General features: G+C 36.6%; 2 protein-coding genes across 16 annotated transcripts in view; both read left to right on the top strand.

Moving 5' to 3' along the window:
* The window catches only part of dlg5a (discs, large homolog 5a (Drosophila)), a 71,631-nt gene extending 61,800 nt beyond the window's left edge, over nucleotides 1–9,831 (top strand). For 8 of the 9 annotated variants that reach the window (XM_067385888.1, XM_067385892.1, XM_067385891.1 and 5 more), the window contains 7 exons: nucleotides 1,475–1,645; nucleotides 1,947–2,143; nucleotides 2,242–2,385; nucleotides 3,780–3,907; nucleotides 4,168–4,277; nucleotides 6,275–6,384; nucleotides 8,106–9,831. In XM_067385888.1, coding sequence (XP_067241989.1) covers nucleotides 1,475–1,645; nucleotides 1,947–2,143; nucleotides 2,242–2,385; nucleotides 3,780–3,907; nucleotides 4,168–4,277; nucleotides 6,275–6,384; nucleotides 8,106–8,209 — 964 coding nt within the window. In that variant the 3' untranslated portion in view covers nucleotides 8,210–9,831. The remainder of the gene's footprint in view (nucleotides 1–1,474; nucleotides 1,646–1,946; nucleotides 2,144–2,241; nucleotides 2,386–3,779; nucleotides 3,908–4,167; nucleotides 4,278–6,274; nucleotides 6,385–8,105) is intronic. The other variant, XR_010895192.1, reaches the window with a different exon arrangement.
* A 5,853-nt stretch (nucleotides 9,832–15,684) lies between these two features.
* The window catches only part of kcnma1a (potassium large conductance calcium-activated channel, subfamily M, alpha member 1a), a 212,711-nt gene continuing 210,767 nt past the window's right edge, over nucleotides 15,685–17,628 (top strand). For all 7 annotated transcript variants that reach the window (XM_067385880.1, XM_067385883.1, XM_067385877.1 and 4 more), the window contains exon 1: nucleotides 15,685–16,577. In XM_067385880.1, the coding sequence (XP_067241981.1) occupies nucleotides 16,293–16,577 (285 nt within the window). In that variant the 5' untranslated portion in view covers nucleotides 15,685–16,292. The remainder of the gene's footprint in view (nucleotides 16,578–17,628) is intronic.

The raw sequence follows: 17,628 nt of genomic DNA, 5'->3' as shown, positions 1-17,628 counted from the left end.
ACTTGTATCTGAACTTTAAAGGGGACTCAATCTGCTTTTTAGTTGTGATATGTCTCAGTCTACATTACATTAAAAATGGTGTTTTTGGAAGCCAAAAAAAATAAAAAAATAAAAAATTTATGTTTCATAAGTATATTATTTTACTTTATGCTACAGTAGGGAAATTACTATACTTTTGCCTTAATTTAAACTCTCGCAAGAGATAAACCCATGAGCTTTTATTTTGACGGAAAGTGCAGTTGAGCTTTTATTCTGGCTGAAAACTGCAGTTTCTGTTAATACAAATAGAACAAACACATCTCATTATAAATCCAGTGAAATGCTGTAATCATCTTGCCACAAAAACGTTGGAAATCATGCAAATGTGAAAATAATGCATAACTGGTGCCTGCTACATTCCCAAATGCCGGCTAAGCTCACAGCACATTCCAAGATGAAGTTCACTGCATTCATTCACTATGAACAGAGCCGTTCTGAGATGTGGAAAACACTTGATAAAGAGCTGATCGCGTGATCAATATGATCAATTCGCACTTTGCTTTGAAACTGTGTAAACAGACTATATAGTTATTTAATTAAAACAGTCTTTTGCGATTCGATTTTAGTACGTTTGACAGATACTTTGCCAAAGCAATGACGCAAAAGTGTTTGAGACTTTTTATGTTATGAGAAGTTTTGAAATATTTTTGCTTCATTATGAAACTGTGGCAGCACAGATTAGACTATGGCGGAGTCTAGGTAAGTAATGGGAAACACTGAGGTACAGCATGATCTCACCAGTCTATGCATCTGCCATTGACATACATCACCATACATGGCCACTTAACATTTCCCTATAACCAAATGCCAGTGTTTGGGCCTTGTGCATGCTGCTCTAAATATAGATATGTGGAAAAAAAAAACTGTAGCAACAGGAATATTTTAATCTCTTTAATTATGTTTAAGATGGAGGGTGAGATATTGTATCTGGCGGTGAAGATTATATCACCAAATCTCAATAATTTGTGTTCTATAATAGCAGCCGTGGTAATTAGACAGTTCGAGACAGAGATGCATTGTGTCTGCGCGGTGGAAAAAAGAATAATGGAAGAGAGCCGTTCAGAAATAGCCGTGTTTGTCTTTGCAAATGAAATTCTGTGGCCCGCAGCTGTCGCAGGCGCTTTTTCTGCCTGCTCTCCCATGATGTCATCCGCAGTAAATAATCTCCGTCGATCCACATGTCATGAATGAACAGGGATGAGGAGTTATGGGTGGCCGCTAAAAGCCACCTCGTGCTACTCCCAGGAATGAAGGATCGGTTCTGTCCCGGCCTCTTCTTGAATTTTTCATTTGTTCTTTCCTTCCTTTATTTTTCTTTGTCTCCTGCACTCTTTTCATTTGTCTCGTATTACCTCATTCTTGCAGATGCCGCAGTCTTTGCCTCTTGTATAATGCTGTCACTTGTTGAATTATTAATTTCCTCTTTCTTTTGCAGAGCACTTTATGACCGAGTGGCTGAGACTGAGCTCGACCTCTCTTTTAAGAAAGATGACATCCTCTATGTGGATGACACACTACCAAATGGCAACTTCGGCACCTGGATGGCCTGGCAACTTGACGAAAATGCACAAAAAATTCAAAGAGGGCAGATCCCTAGCAAATATATGTGAGTCCCATCCTTAGATTCAGTTAAATGGTGATCTTTTTCCATCCATCCTTTTCCATCCATCCATCCATCCGTATCAGCCTTGATTTTTGATTTCATTCAACCACTAGTTAAAAGCAACTTAATGCAGCTGTAGTCATTTGCTCAGAATAGTGCATAGACTTACTGCAGACATCAAAATGTGTGTATACATTTGAACTGGATACTAAGGGGTAACACATCTGTCCCAGGTGACAATATGAAAACATACAGAAGACTGCAGAAAGGCAGTTGAGTAACCTGAACTTATGTTCTGGTGCAGGATGGATCAGGAGTTCTACCGCAGACACAGTATGACTGAACTGAAGGACGAGACGGGCTCCAGTAAGACCCTCTCCGCAGCCGCGCGCAGATCCTTCTTCCGCAGGAAACAGAAGCACAAACGCAGCAGCTCCAAAGATGGGAAAGACGTGGTGGCCTTGGACGCGATCAGCACAGACTCCATTCCATTCTTAGATGGTGAGACTCTCCAGTTTCCCATAATGCAGTGCTGTTGAAATGAGAATTTTGATGAGACTGATGTTAATTCTTGTTTTGTTTTTTTGGCGTTTGCTCAGACTGTGTGAGCCTGGCCTATCAGAGAGTGCAGAAGATTGACTGCACGTCTCCCAGACCAGTGCTGATCCTCGGCCCGCTAGTGGATCCAGTCAAAGACATGCTGGTCAAGGAATCTCCAGGGAAATTCAGCAGATGTGTGCTTGGTAAATGTCTATTAGTTTTGAACTGCAATGTGATTGCTGTTAAGTTGATGTTTGTAATCCTATAATACTGTTAAATATTTAGACATTTATGGCATTGAGCCTTTGGCCCATGGCATTTACAAACATCTGCACTACCAACAAATGCTCTGATAGTAATTATGGCAAAAGTAGCTATACTATTTAAATTTAAATACTATTGACTGTTTAAAGGGTACCTATTATGCAAAATTCACTTTTTATAAGGTGTTTGAACACAGATGTGTGTCCACAGTGTGTGTGTAAACAAAAAAAATCACCCACTCCTTTTTTATAATCCCCATAAATCATAAACGGTGTTTCCAAACGTGCGCTTCCAGATTTCCCCCTACTCTTACGTTAAAGTCGGGAAACCCTGCCCATGATTAGCATAGATACTGCCCTGAGTGAGCTGCAGCAGTCGGCCATTTCTGTTTACTCGCTGTAGCAGCTGGAGATATAAAATGTCTGTGCCAAAAAAAAACATTACAAATGTTCTGTTATTGGATGTACCAATTAACATAAGAGTCTCCATAGACTCTCTACATCTGAGTCACTAAGGAAACCATGGTTGAATTATATATATAACATATATATTTCACAAATCATTCTATACCAAGGGTCAGTTCAACGCTGAATTTTCACAAAAGATTAACATGATGGTACATGCTAGTCAATGAACTCCATAACATCCATAACTACATAAACATCCAGTTCAGAAACATCCAGTTTCATTCTAAAAGTTGTAACTTCTTCCTGAGTCTCTCCCTCAGTGTCCGACTTCGGTTTGAACACCAGTACCGACAGTCGTCATTTTGGCTGCGTGAGATTCTCCATCATTGTTGTTGTTGAGCAACTGAAGCATGAGCTTTTAAAGCTCTGCCCTCTTCTGGAAAGGGGACCAGGAGCAGCAGCTCATTTGCATTTAAAGGGACACACACAAAAACAACTATTTGACAAGCTATAATAAATAATCTGTGGGGTATTTTGAGCTGAACTGAGACACATTCAGGGGACACCAGAGACTTGTATTACATCTTGTGAAAAGGGGCATAATAGTTCCCGTTTAATTGAATAGTTACTTGGTAAAAAACTTAAGAATTTTTCAATTAAGTGAACATTACTAAGAATAAAATCCATGATTTTGATTAAATGTGTTAATATTTATGTTAATATTAAACTACATAAAGGAGTGCGTTCAGTTGCATATAAGTTGTATCGAAATTGATATCTAGATACAGGAACTTTCACTGGTACTATCTGATAGTTTTGGTATCATGAAAACTGGTAGCATTAATGGACGATAAATGTCATTGGTTCAGCCTTAATCATGCTGTTGAATATGAGTGAGCTGACCTTTGTTTGTTCTGCTCATCCAGAGGTGATGAAGGCTTCTCAGCAGGCCATCGAGCGCGGGGTGAAAGACTTTCTTTTCATCGACTACAAACGGAGGAGTGGCCATTTTGATGTGACTACTGTTGCCTCAATCAATGAGATCACAGACAAGGTTTGTCCATGTTTCTGCTGACTACATCTCAGTCGAATCTTTTGTGATGTTAAATGAAATTAATACGGCGACTCTTAATAATGAGCAAGAATCTGATAAGAATGTAGATTAATATCAACAGATGAGCTTCATGTTTCTTGGTTGTGCTTGCAGGATTGCTGTCAATGACTGTAAGCTTGTTTCTCTGTTTGCAGTCGCTCATGCTATATATGTGTAACATGACTCAGACCTGTTCTGTGCTGTGTCATTCTCTCTCGTAGGACTGTCACTGTTTGCTTGACATTGCACCTCACGCTATCGAACGGCTTCACAGCGTTCACATTTACCCAATCGTCATTTTCATTCGCTACAAAAACGCAAAGCAGATAAAGTAAGTGTCCACATCCCTCTTCACACGTACTTCTCGAAATAAATGCAGTGGGTACGAATATTTTAGCGAGTTTAAAGAGCCAGCTGAGCTGTTGGGTGTCCTTGCAGACCCTTCCAAAAACACACACACACACACACACTGTTTAAAGCCCTCCTGGCACACTTTTTTTTTTTTCGCCAAGAAGTTCCTGTGCGCTCCCTCAAGTCCCCGGAGACATTTGGGAAATGGAAAGCAGTTTTACTGTGTAGGCTGCATTTGACTTGGAAGAACTGCTGTTAAATGGATGAATATCTTGGCTCACTTTTGCCATAATGTTACACAGATATAGGACAAGATATACGACAGCGTAGGCAGCTGCTTCACTCTTTCTGTCTGTGTCTCTCTCCTTCGCTCAAGGTCGAAGACCGCTTTGTGAGATCCCGGCCTGGTTTATCAGACAGGAAAAATTAAAGCCGACTCTAGACCCTTAATATGCATATCACGGGTTCGCAGCATACTGTACTGATAGCTCTCTAGGGGTGTGAGACTTAAAAGAACAATAAATCCCTGCTTTATTCTCCTGATAGTGCTGCATAACTGTGCCTTTAGGTCTTTTCAGTGCTTCCGTGTGGAGTTGTCAGAGCGCTAATGGTGCAAAGTCGTCCCAACAGAGGATTTTAAATTGGTGATTTCCCAGAAGGATTGGGAAAGCAAGCTTGCGCTCGATCACTATAGGGATTAACGCAGGTCGTCTTTGACCTGCCGACTAGCACCTACTTAATATAAAGGCAACCCGAGTTAATCGGTCCTGCACTCATTAACGCTCAGGATCATGACATCACGTCATGTACAATGATTTAATAGGCTCTTGCGTTTCTAGAAACTCAGGCTTTCTATGAAAAGCCTCACACACACATACACCAAGGCTGGGTGGTGTATTAAATACTCATGATATGTTTGTCATGATTCTGTGCCAGTATAAAATTAACAATGAAATATTAATGTGCATATAAATATAAATATAAATATATAAAATATAATATAAAAAATTGTTAACGATTTTGTAAGCATATTGTGTAGTTGAGTCAATTTTGTTTTATTTGTGATAAATTGTGTGGACAAAATTTTTGGCCAGGCTGTCATACAAATACATTATGAACATATGCAAAAAAAGAGAAAACCAACAAAATATTAATAACTGATTGTTATATTCAGTGTACGCTCTTTCCTGTAAGCTTTTTGTTTTTCTATACACTTTTTACATAGTAAAATAAAACTTGTGGCTTTAGTTTGCCTTTACTTTGCCAAATATTTAAAAAAATAGAAAATATTTTCCTCATATTTTGTTGGTTTAATTTAACTTGTAGGGTGGTTGTTTATTCTTTAATTAAAATGACACAATGTACTTCAATTAACATGAGTACTTTAACTAATTTTCATATAATAATATATTATATTTCAATAATATAATATTTTAATCTGTATCAAACATCCCCTTCGGATATGACTTTTGGCCACTACTAGCTACACTATCTATATATACATGCATATAAATTATATTATTGCTAAAAACAAAACTAGATTTTATTCATTTATTTTTAACTATATTTCCCATCCCTAACACACACTCTCACAGACTCACACCTCACATACATAGTCTTATGAGAACTTAAATGGATAACCATTTTATTTGGTTTTATTTAACTTTATCAATATTGCCCATCCCTAACAGACGACACCTGTCACCGCAGTGTATGTACATAGATGTTCAGTGTTTAGTTGTTTTGCCCTGCGGGAATCTTCTTCTCAATGGAGCTGCACACACTTTTACTGAGTTTTAGTGTTAAACAGCTGATGTCTTCATTTTACACGTGTTTTATTATTATGTACAATCACCTGTCCAAAATGTTGCTGCTTAAACTATGTTTGTCTCAAAAGAACAATGTCATTGTGCCAGTTTCATCTTTTAATGTCATTATGTGTGAAGTGTGAATGACTGTTTCTGTTTCCCTGTGTAGAGAGCAGAAAGATCCGATTTATCTGCGGGATAAAGTCTCTCAAAAACATTCCAAGGAGCAGTTTGAGATTGCACAGAAGATAGAGCAGGAGTATAGCAAATTTTTCACAGGTTTGGTTATTTTTTTTATTTTATTTTTTTACATTAACCAAATTTGACAAAATAACTAATTTAATTTAATATAACAAACATTTATTCTACTATTTTAATGTTTAAAGGGATAGTTCATACAAAAATGAAAATTCTGTCATCATTTACTCCCCTTCAAGTAGTTGTAAAGTAGTAAACCTGAATGAGTTTCTTCGTTCTGCTGTACACTAAGGAAGATATTTGGAAGAATGTGATTAACCAAACAGATCTCGCCCCCATTGACTACCACAGTATTTATTTTTCCTACTACGGTACATTTTTGAATGATATCCCTTTAATTGCAAGTATTCTATTCATCACTATTTTTTATTTTTTTTATTTTTTTTAATTGGAAGAAAAGGAAAAACAATCTGCTCATACATGACTGTTCAAAAGTTTGGGGTCAGTAAGATTTTTGAGGAAAATCTAAGATTTTATTTATAAAAAACGCATTAAATTGATCAAAAGTGACAAAGAAATTTACAAAAAAAGAAAAGTATTTTAAATTAATGTTGTTCTTTTGACCGTTTTATTCATCAAAGTCCAGACAAAAATGAATCAGTTTCCACAAAAATATTAAGCAGCAACTGTATTCAACATTGATAATGTTTTTGGAGCAGCAAATCAGCATATTACAATGATATCTGAAGGATCATGTGACACTGAAGACTGAATTAATGATGCTGAAAATTCAGCTTTGAAATCACAGGAATAAATGACATTTTGAAATATATAAAAATTGAAAACAATTATTTTAAATTGTAATAATATTTTACAATATTAGTTTATACTGTGCTTTTGTGAGCATAAAAGACTTTTCAAAAACAAACAAACAAAAAAATCTTATTCACCCAAAACTTTTGAAAGGCAGTGTAGTTTTGTGAAAAAAAAAAAAAAGAATTTTGTTAATCTCAGTTGCGCTGTGAGCTTAATTTGATTTAGTATGAGGACAATACAAAGGCCAAATTCATTTCAGAAACATCTCTTTATAATATTAGTCTTTTTCTTAAGTATAAAATGGATTTTATTATTAATATCTTTTATTATAGGATTGAGGTCCCATACTTTCAGTTGAGTTTTTATAGTTTTGATGACTTCTTGATTATTCTAAAATGTGGAGAACATTAAAGGGTTAGTTCACACAAAAATGAAAATTATGTCATCAATTCCACACCAGTAAGACCTTCATTCATCTTCATTTCAGTAAACAAAGCTTTGTCGTTTTGAAATTTCAATGGTTAACGCAGTTTGATACACGCTCCGAACAGTGATTCGAAACAAACGATTTGTAAAGCTTCATGAAGCAGTGTTTTAAAATCGCCCATTACTAGATATTGTTCAATAAAGTTGTTATTTTGTTTTTTTTGGCGCACAAAAAGTATTCTCGTCGCTTCATAACATTAAGGTTGAACCACTGTAGTCACATGAAAAGTTTTAGTAGCTTTCTGGGCATTTGAAAGTGTTAATTAACTTGCTGTCAATGGAGGCCTCACTGAGCCATCGGATTTTATCAAAAATATCTTAATTTGTGTTTCGAAGATGAACAAAGGTCGACATGAGGGCGAGTAATTAATGACAGAAGTTTCATTTTTGGGTGAACTAACCCTTTAATAAAAGTCAATGAGTAGGTATGTTCAAATATTTGACTGATAGTGTTAAAAACACAAACAAAAAAACAGCTGTATTTGTATGTTTTCTTACAGGTATCGTTCAAGGAGGCACCTTCCCTTACATTTGCACTCAGATCGTGACTATTGTGGATCAGGAACAGAGCAAAGTTCTGTGGACGCCGCTGGGCTCTCCGTAGGGCTCTGAGACTTACAAACACTAGACTTTATACACTACACACTCAAAGGTACACTAACGTTACGAGCGTCATGTTAAAATAGTGATTATTTTTGTCAATATTCATTTTTATTATGTTATTAATTGTAACTCTTATTTGTATATGTATGTATGAGTCTGTGTGTGCGTGTGCGTGCGTGTGTGTGTGTGTGCGTGCGCGCAGAAGCAGGATGATAGCACTGAAGTATTTGTTCATTTCCTTTGGTCTTCCTGACGGACATGTAAAGTTTTAGCAATGCTGCATTTAAGACACTCGTTTACAGAGCAATCAGTCGGTGAATTGTTCCCACTCCCACCCATAAGCAACCCTGTACCAAAACGTATGCGTGACACCCTCCCACATATCAGCTCAAGGACTGAATCCTCGTCTTGTGCTTTAAGAGTCATTTGTGGCCAAGTTTGTTGTGTAGATGTCAGTGAGCGTTGCTTTGAATCGTAGTGCTTATCTATCAAGCTGAGACAGACAGCAGCTAAGCGGTTTCTACGGGCCAAATGGAAGTGCCTTCGGAGATCTACTGAGCGTATGACAATGGCATGAGGTGAAAGCCTGGTATTTAAACAGTAAAACTTCTCAGATTGCACTCCAGGGCTAGACAGACCACTGTGTACTATGAGATCTCGGAGCATTCTCATAGCAGAGCTTATATTTAAAGAGAATATCCCACGTAACACTTGTACACGTATGCGTATGTATGCAATTTCATCGAAATATATAGAAATATATTTACTGTATTTTTACTAGGCTATAGGCCTAGGAGAGTGTGACGGAGCGGTCACGTCTTAGCAAATATTAGCATGTTTGTGTGCGTGTGAAAGAGCGAATGCACATGTTTCTGTTTGCGTATGTTTGTCAGTCACTTTTATATGTACTACACACTAAAAAAAAAAAAAAAAAAAAAGCATCACGGAAAGAAAAGTTGCAGGGTAAACCTGAAATGGTTTTCTTTAATCTGTTTAAATGTTAGTGGCTTTTCATTGCTATTTAAATTTTTTTTTTTTTTTTTTTTTTTTTTTTTTTTTATTCAAGAGGCATGTTATGTCTCATGCAGACCAGTAGCCCCATTAATGTTGTGCCAAAAACATGTAATTTTCTTTCGTTTTTCTGTTTTGCACTTCCAGTGTTCTGAACCCTAAACAAATGACTGTTCGTAGGTTTCCAGTAGAATGGAAATAGGTACTATAATTTTTACTGTAAAATAATATTCATGTGTATCACTCCTGTTCCATACATTTCATTAACTGCCTTTTTTTTTAAAGAAAAAGAGAAACACTGCATAAAAAGGGATTTCTTATTGCACACTTTGTTTTTCACAGCAAGATATCAGTCCATTGGGTTGGCATTTTGTCAAAGTGAATCTAATGTCTAACTATTTTTCTGAATAGCTAGCATATGGTTTTTCACGAGGGATTCATCACCACAGAGTATTTAGAACGATTAGAACACAGGTACTGTTTCCATTGACATTTCTTTTATTCTAAAAGAATGTGATTTGTATGAAAACGTCATAAATGCGAGAATAAAGTTGTTTTCTGTACCGCACAATGTCATTAAATGAATCAAGATGGTGTGTGTTTGATTGATGGGCGTGTTCATCTTGCTACAGGCTGAGATCTCCATCATATTAAGGGTGTTATACAGCTGCTTCCGCAGCGCCGGTTGATTCTACAGTAGATTGACATGTGCTGTAATTGAGTGTGGAGCTGTCTTATTTGTTGCTCCTCCTTGAAGCTGATGCACTGCGTCTAACCATGGGGAAGATATGGTGTTAATTACCGGAACAAAGGTGAGCTCTCAAACAATACCTGCGTCTGTACGGCTGTTAGCTGCGGTTTGGGTATGTATGTACAGATATAGACATATTTATGATATATGCTGCTTGAAAGTTTGTGAACCCTTTGCAAAATGTTAATTATTTTAACAAAATAACAAGGATCACAACTTGAGTTGTGTTTGAATTGTCATTTGTCCTCAGTGTGAAAAGATGGATCTCAAAATCATATAGTCACTGCTGGAAAGGGTTCAAATAAGCAAAAGATGCTGGAAAATCAAAGAATTTGCAGAACCTGGAGGATTTTTCTGAGGAACATTTGGGCAATTTATCTGCTCAAGACAAACAAGGGACTCATGAACAACCATCACAAAACAAACAGTCATGGATCATCCAGGTAACCACACACAGTATTAAGAATCAAGGGTATATAAACTTGAGTGGGGTCATTTTTATAAGTTCAGCTTTTTGTGTGTGTGTCTTGTGGACTATATGTAAAACATTTAACATAAAATATCTTATTCAGGACAGTACTAGATAAAAAATTAAGCATTTTGTATGATCCCTCTTATTTTGTAAAAAAAAAAAAAAAAAAAACATTTTGCAGATTCTGCAAGGGGTTCACAAACTTTCAAGCAGCACTGCAAGTATGTCTTCATACGTGTGTGTATATGTGTGTATATATATGTGTGTATTTGTGTGTGTATATATACATATGTATATATATGTGTGTATTTATATACATACATGCATACATACATACATGCATATCAGGGTAATGCATTTCAAGTAACTAGATACGCAATCGGGGGTAACGCATTACAAGTAACTACTATAGTACCGCATTACTTTGTTTTCTCATGTATTGACTGATGGCTCTCCTGTTGTCATGTTGAGATAAATCGAGAGTAAATGCAGCGCCGTTGTGTGTAAATATGACGGTCATTGTAGTTTTAGACTAAATGTGAGCATTTACTCATCTCACTTTCACAAAACCAGAATCGGTATTCCTCAAAATGAATAAAAACAGTGAAATGCAAACTCAGTGTTGCACAAATCTGCAGTAATTAAATATATTAAATTAAGCTAATATACTTTGTATTAAAACCCACGTTATTAACTAATGTCTTTGCTGCTGACCTGTGATGATCCAGTTCAACCATATTAAAAAGCAAAAATGACTTAAGATAAACATCATATGTGTGATCAGCCTGAAGCTTATTCATTTCACTTTTGGTGTTTTTAGATTTTGGGCCTTTACATTTGACAAAAATATAACTTTTTTTGTTGTAGTTGTTATTAATAGCCCTGCCCAGGTGAGAAAAAAAATGCAAAAGTAATGTAACATTACTTTCCATAAAAATTAGTTAGGGAGTAACAGAATATAGTAACTTTAACTTAAGTAACTTTCCCCAACACTGTGTGTGTGTGTGTATATTATTATTATTATTATTATTATTATTATTATTTTATATATATATATATAATGTATATGTAATATAATATATATATATAATATATATGTGTGAGTGTGTGTTTTCAATTCACATTTATATATTCAATTTACATTTATATATTCACATATTTTAATGTATTAGGAGGACTCAGTAGTATTTCAGACACTGTTTCAATTTCAAACACTAACAATAAACACTTTGTATTTACTCTTGTGTACTGTACATCCATTTTCTGTGATTAGTCATTTTCAATGCATTTCAAACATACCGCTTGACCTTAGGAGGGGAAAAAAATATATATATATTATTTTTATTTTTTTCAATAATTATGTATAAACAACAAGGCAACACCAATACATATTTGCATTACAATATAAAAAACAGGTATGAAACATAAGGAATAGTCTATAGTCATTTCAATAATTGAGAATCAATTTAGAATACTATAAATCTGTTTTTGACCATTATTTATTCATATCACACAATTAAGCCGATCTTTTAAAAACGTCACAGCATACACTATCCATCCTCACGGCGTCAGACATCAGTAAATGATAGCTAAACGATTTTCAGAAAAGATTGCTGTCTGGCTATCTGAGAATTCCATATGGATAATAATGTTTGGGATAATTATTATTTCGGTATAAACAAATGTATGTTTATGAAATGAACATTAAATTAGATTTTATATTATAAGTTACATTCTGTAAAAAGTTCATAATGCATTAATTTTGACAATTTGAACCTTACTGTAAAATGGTACAGAATATTTAAAAATGATAATATCCTGTTTTTTGTTTGTTTGTTTTTTTTTCATTTCTATCTAAATCATTTGGACTTAACTGTCCATTAGGCACCAATATTCCAAAACTTCACATCTGAAGTGCATATTATAATGAAGCATATGCATTGCATTAATTCACATATTTACAGTTTTGCAGCAAAGGCTGCCACTTGCACATTAATCATTTGTGAAGCAAGCTTGAAAAAAAAAAAATGTAGCCAAAGACTTAATCATCATAAACATCTGCTTTAAAGAGGTATTGAATAATAGTGCGCTTCTAGACACACATTCCTTCTTGTTTTCAGCTGCCATTCAAACAAGAACGGAAGAGTCATCAGGTAAGCCCTAGCAAACATTCTCCTGACAGAGAGGTCACTGGCTGTCCGACAGCACGTTTCCTGAGTAAGGGATTAGTGTGGTGTGTAGCACTGAAGATGCCCTCGGCCATGCCAGCGCTGATTATCACAGTTCAGTCGTGAGAACTGAAGCTCCTCCCTCGAGTGTGCGTCCTCATTTGGCTCGCACTGATTTCTTGTCCTGAGCTCCCTCTCGAAACCATTCTCGACCACGGGAAGCCCTAAGAATGCCTTTGCGGCGCTCTCTCCGGCTGCACCCCAAAAGCAACACGTCCTTCAAGTCCCCTTCCTCTTCTTTTAGAAAGGGTCGAGTCTCCTGCTAGGGTATCTGTTTCAAGACAGCTGCTGACAGCTCTTCTGAACTTGAGAACTAGTACTAGAACCTGAGTGCTAGTACTGATCGATGTGATCAACCATGCAGATGCCACATTTCTGAAAGTGTACCATCTAAATCATATTCCTGCATGCGTAACTAAGCGTTGCATCTGTTAGCTATGCCGTTCTTTGACGCGGCTCTTGCAGGAACCAGTTCTTTAGCCCTCTAAGCTGACAGCTGGGCACGTTTTCCAGGAAGATGACCAATCGTGGATCCTATTGCCCTCCATAAATAACACCACTGAAGCCAGGTCTGCAAGATCCAGTCCCTACCAACTGGTAGCCTACCAGGACAGAGGGCTATGAGATGGAAAACCACTAAAAAGATGCCAACACCCTACACAAGACAGTTAACAATGTATAGTTGTTTTATCTCTGAACAGAAAGATGGAATATGTTACAGATAACATGCACACAAACAGAGAAAATAAATAGTTTTCTTCCTGTTTTCAGTAGTATTATTTCCTGTCACCTGGGGGTGGGGGGGTTGTCTATTGGGTAACACTCAGAATTGGTGTTGCAACAATCTTGATATCATGCGGTAACCCTGGAACTGGAGCTGTTGAGAAACCATTTCCATTTTTCTCTAGACAAATCGAGCTGTTTTTACACTAAACTTGCACTTTCACTGATGTCCAGTAGGAGGAGAAGTAACAGATACTGTTTGAAAACTCCATGACATTTACACGCTTACATTATCCACAGATACATCATGTCTTGTTAAAAAAAATGAAATGAAAATAATGTCTCAGTATTTGTTGGAAAGCACTTCATTCCACTCGCTAGGGTAAAGTCAGGGTATTTAACAGACAATTCTGAAAATGATGGGAAATTGTAACAACAAAAGCACCAAAAGATGAAATTGAACCTAAATCTTATCCATTCGAAGATTTTAGAATATTTTGTAAAAGCGATACGACTAGCCTATGTACCAGCATACAGTACAACAGCTGATAACTATTTACAAAGATTATGTTCCAGCTGCTATTTTGGTCAAGTAATACCATCTCACAGACAGTAAATCTCAAACATAAAAAATCATATGTCAGTAAATCTTCTTTACACCTCATTCCGGTTTATCTTTGTTTATGTTTTGAAAATGACTTGTTTTAGGGTCTCATTTCATAGGCAAGTGTAGCTTGTCTTAATAACAGTTTTATAATAATAATAATAACAACAAAGCCCAATATTTATTTGTTCAATTTTACCATCAATAGCTATATCTTTACAGTAGGCAAGCTATTTTAACAGGTTCCAATAACTTACTAAGCTTATCTCTTATCCTCGACCTTTGGGGAAACCGCTTATAGCCTACCTCAATGATGAAACCACTACCGAATCACTGAGACAAACATAAGGATAAACAGGCTGATGTGTAATGAAGCATCACATGACATCTGAACGCACAGGACACACTGCCTTTGACCTTATAGGATTTAAATGCTGCTTTTCACAAAGACCTGAGACCATCTTGCGAAATGACCATATGCTCACATAAAGCGAGATAAATTCATTTAAAGATTAACCACACAAATATTTTGCTTTCAGATACTATAAAACTGACATTTTTTCTTTATTTTACAAAGCTTGTTTCCGCAGCTGAATAAATGTACTTTTTATATCACAACTCTGACTATTTTAATCGCGAGTTTATCTCACAATTCTGAGGGGGGAAAAAAGAATCGCTTGTGAGAAATAGTTGCCTTTTTAAATTGTGATTTTATATTCTCATATTATTATCTCATAATTCTGAGATTTTTCTTGCAATTCCAAGTTTATATGTCACAATTTTTAGAAAAAAAAAAAAGAAAAAAAAAAAAAGAATTGCATTTTGTAAATAAACTTGCAATTTTAAACGAAAGACGCGCGAACGTAGACATCGAAGAATGAAGGTGTTATGCAATTTCACGGGAAATCCGTCCCGGCAGCTCTAATATATTATCATTTGACCAGTAAGTCGCAAATGTAAGCGAAATTGTTATACTTTATTGGAAAATCCCAGCGTCCGTGTTTTCAGACACTCCAAAAGTATGTTTGTTGTTTTTCCTCACTAGTTTGCAGGAGCGGAAAATGTAAAACCCGCAATGGAATTAATGCGAAGCGATTGCACAAGGTTTTGACCGCTCAAATGAGGGGAATCTCTTGCTCCGCTCCATTCATATGGGATTCCAGACCGGTATGCAGTCGACGCGTTTGAACACGCACAGCTTGATGCGAAGAAAAATATAGCTTACAAATTAATGGGCCGTTTTATGTGAAGGTACTTTACATTATATTTTGTTCAATGTTTATAGAAGTGTTAAGTGATTTCACACAAGCAAGAGTGCTATTCGAAACGGATAATTATTACAACAGCATGATTGCAAGTGTGATAATATCTATCTTATTAGGCTTTTTGTAAGCACGTCTTTAATATAACAAATCAATAATGGGGAAAGTATGCCTAGTGTGAAATATTATGTTTTGTACTATATATTAGCTATTATTAATCTGTGCGTGGCATTTATTTTTCCTAATAGTTTTCTTCTTATAGTTATGTAGATGCTTGCTAATGTTGCCTGTTGTTGTGTTACGTTTAATATAAAATATGTCCTACCATCTTTATTATAACGGTTTGGCTCCGCCCTCCTACCTGTAAATCTCCCCAACAATCTGTGGAGCAGATCTGACGGACTGCCTGGATCAGCTGAGGAAAGTGAATGGGGACAGCGACGTGTCATTGAGAGCGGAATAGTCGCAGAAACGCCGATATTTGAACGGGTTCTTCCATTGAGCCTAGCAAGACTACAAAGAGCAGCTTGACTCCCAGCTGAATAGCTTTGGAGACATTGATTAAGTTGGCGTTTATGAGAGAAATATCGATTAAACACCGCTGAGGCGACCCTGTCACTGGATGGACGACAGAGAGCTTGGACGTACACAAGCCGCCTGAAGAGACAGGCGTTTGTCCGCTTTTCTCTCACGAAGCCACTGCTTTCTCACTGATAATAACAGAGACTACACGAATATTGGTTTTAGACTCCATTTTATTTAGAAGAGATGGAAAAAGACGAGGAAAACCCTTCAAAATGAAAATATGAAGTCGTCATTAATGCGGATTTAAATGTCTCGCGCTGAGGGGAACGGACGCGCAATTTCTCCTCACGCTCTCCAAGCTGCTGTATTTCTCACACAAAAAATATTATTCACACTGAGCAGACGTGGATAGAAAAACAGAGAGAAGAAAGGAGAGGGATATTTGAAGCAATATGGCTGATGGCTGGGGTTGGGGGCGCTGGCAGGAGCTGTCCAAAGCTTCTTCTCAATGCTAGCTGTGGCAGATGGCAACGGATCCTATGGCAGCAGCTGTAGAATGAGTAGTAATATCAATTTTAATAAAAATCCGGACTCTTCTGTCTCTATATCGAAGATGGACGTGATCATTCCATTCTCACCAGACGTACCCTGTGACAACAATGGTCAGCGCATGTGGTGGGCTTTCCTCGCCTCATCCATGGTGACGTTCTTCGGGGGTCTCTTCATCATCCTCCTGTGGAGGACCCTCAAGTACCTGTGGACTGTCTGCTGCCACTGCAACATCAAAACCAAGGTAATGCATCTCGAGCCCTTTTCCCTCCCCAATGAAAAGCACCATTAGTTGGAATTAAATGGTCATGTTCTCTGCGCATCTTAATAACTGAACGACATTTAGATGGCAGTGGATTGGCACTGATAGAGTGATTCATTGTGGGGGATACACTGGATCTGCATGACAATATTGCAGCAAGCAGCAGTCAGTCTGAATAAACTACTCAGAATGATGCTCAAAGCCCAAAACAAGACCGTGCTGAAACTGAATTAGGAGATTCATGACATTTTGTCAGCAAATGAGAGCCTTTCATTCAGGCCTCATGTTTGCCTTCACAAATAACGTTATTTAGATGTTTAGATGTCTGTGAAAATGGATTTTGATCTGCAGTCTTGTTTTGAATGATACTGAATTTTGTTTTATACTTTTGGTTCATGTCAGAGGTTTGTTGATGGATAAAAAAGGGGAAAATTCAGAACATACATACACCATAGTCTTGATGTGAATGAAGAATTAGAGATTTATGCAGATTCACTTCGTAAACAATAAGTTGAAACGCAAAATGAAGTTAATATTAGACAACTTGTATTCATACACTGCCTTGAAAGCCATATATGAACGTGTATGTGTTAAAATGTGTAATTGTGTTAAGGTGTTTATCTGAAGTGTTTCAGGCTTTTAAAAATACATATGCTATTTGATTCCTTATGGTCAATAAAATTAAAAACAAGCCAGCACATTTAAAATGTAGCACACAGTCATGTTGGGACACAGATTATCTTTAACTAAACAGCCATTCTCAACTACAAACACGTTTTAGTGTTTGATTTTCATAGGAAAACAATTCAGACCTGTTGCTTTCAATTGTGCAGTTTGAAATATTTTTTTTTTTTTTTTTTTTTTTTTTTTTATTCTTCACATCCATTCAATTTGGTAGTAATGTGATGGCTTCTATTAGGCACTCAAAATGGACTCTGTGAGGCTCAGAGTGATTGCAACAAAAGTGTGGCTTATCTTCTGCATGTCCATCTTTGATCGATTGGCTTCAGTCCAATGTAAATGGAAAAGTGTT

The sequence above is a fragment of the Chanodichthys erythropterus genome, chromosome 5 (genome assembly GCF_024489055.1).
Source record: "Chanodichthys erythropterus isolate Z2021 chromosome 5, ASM2448905v1, whole genome shotgun sequence".
In the NCBI taxonomy this organism is placed as follows: domain Eukaryota; kingdom Metazoa; phylum Chordata; class Actinopteri; order Cypriniformes; family Xenocyprididae; genus Chanodichthys; species Chanodichthys erythropterus.
Note: the sequence above shows the minus strand (reverse complement) of the source record. Positions and strands in the feature narration are given on the sequence as shown.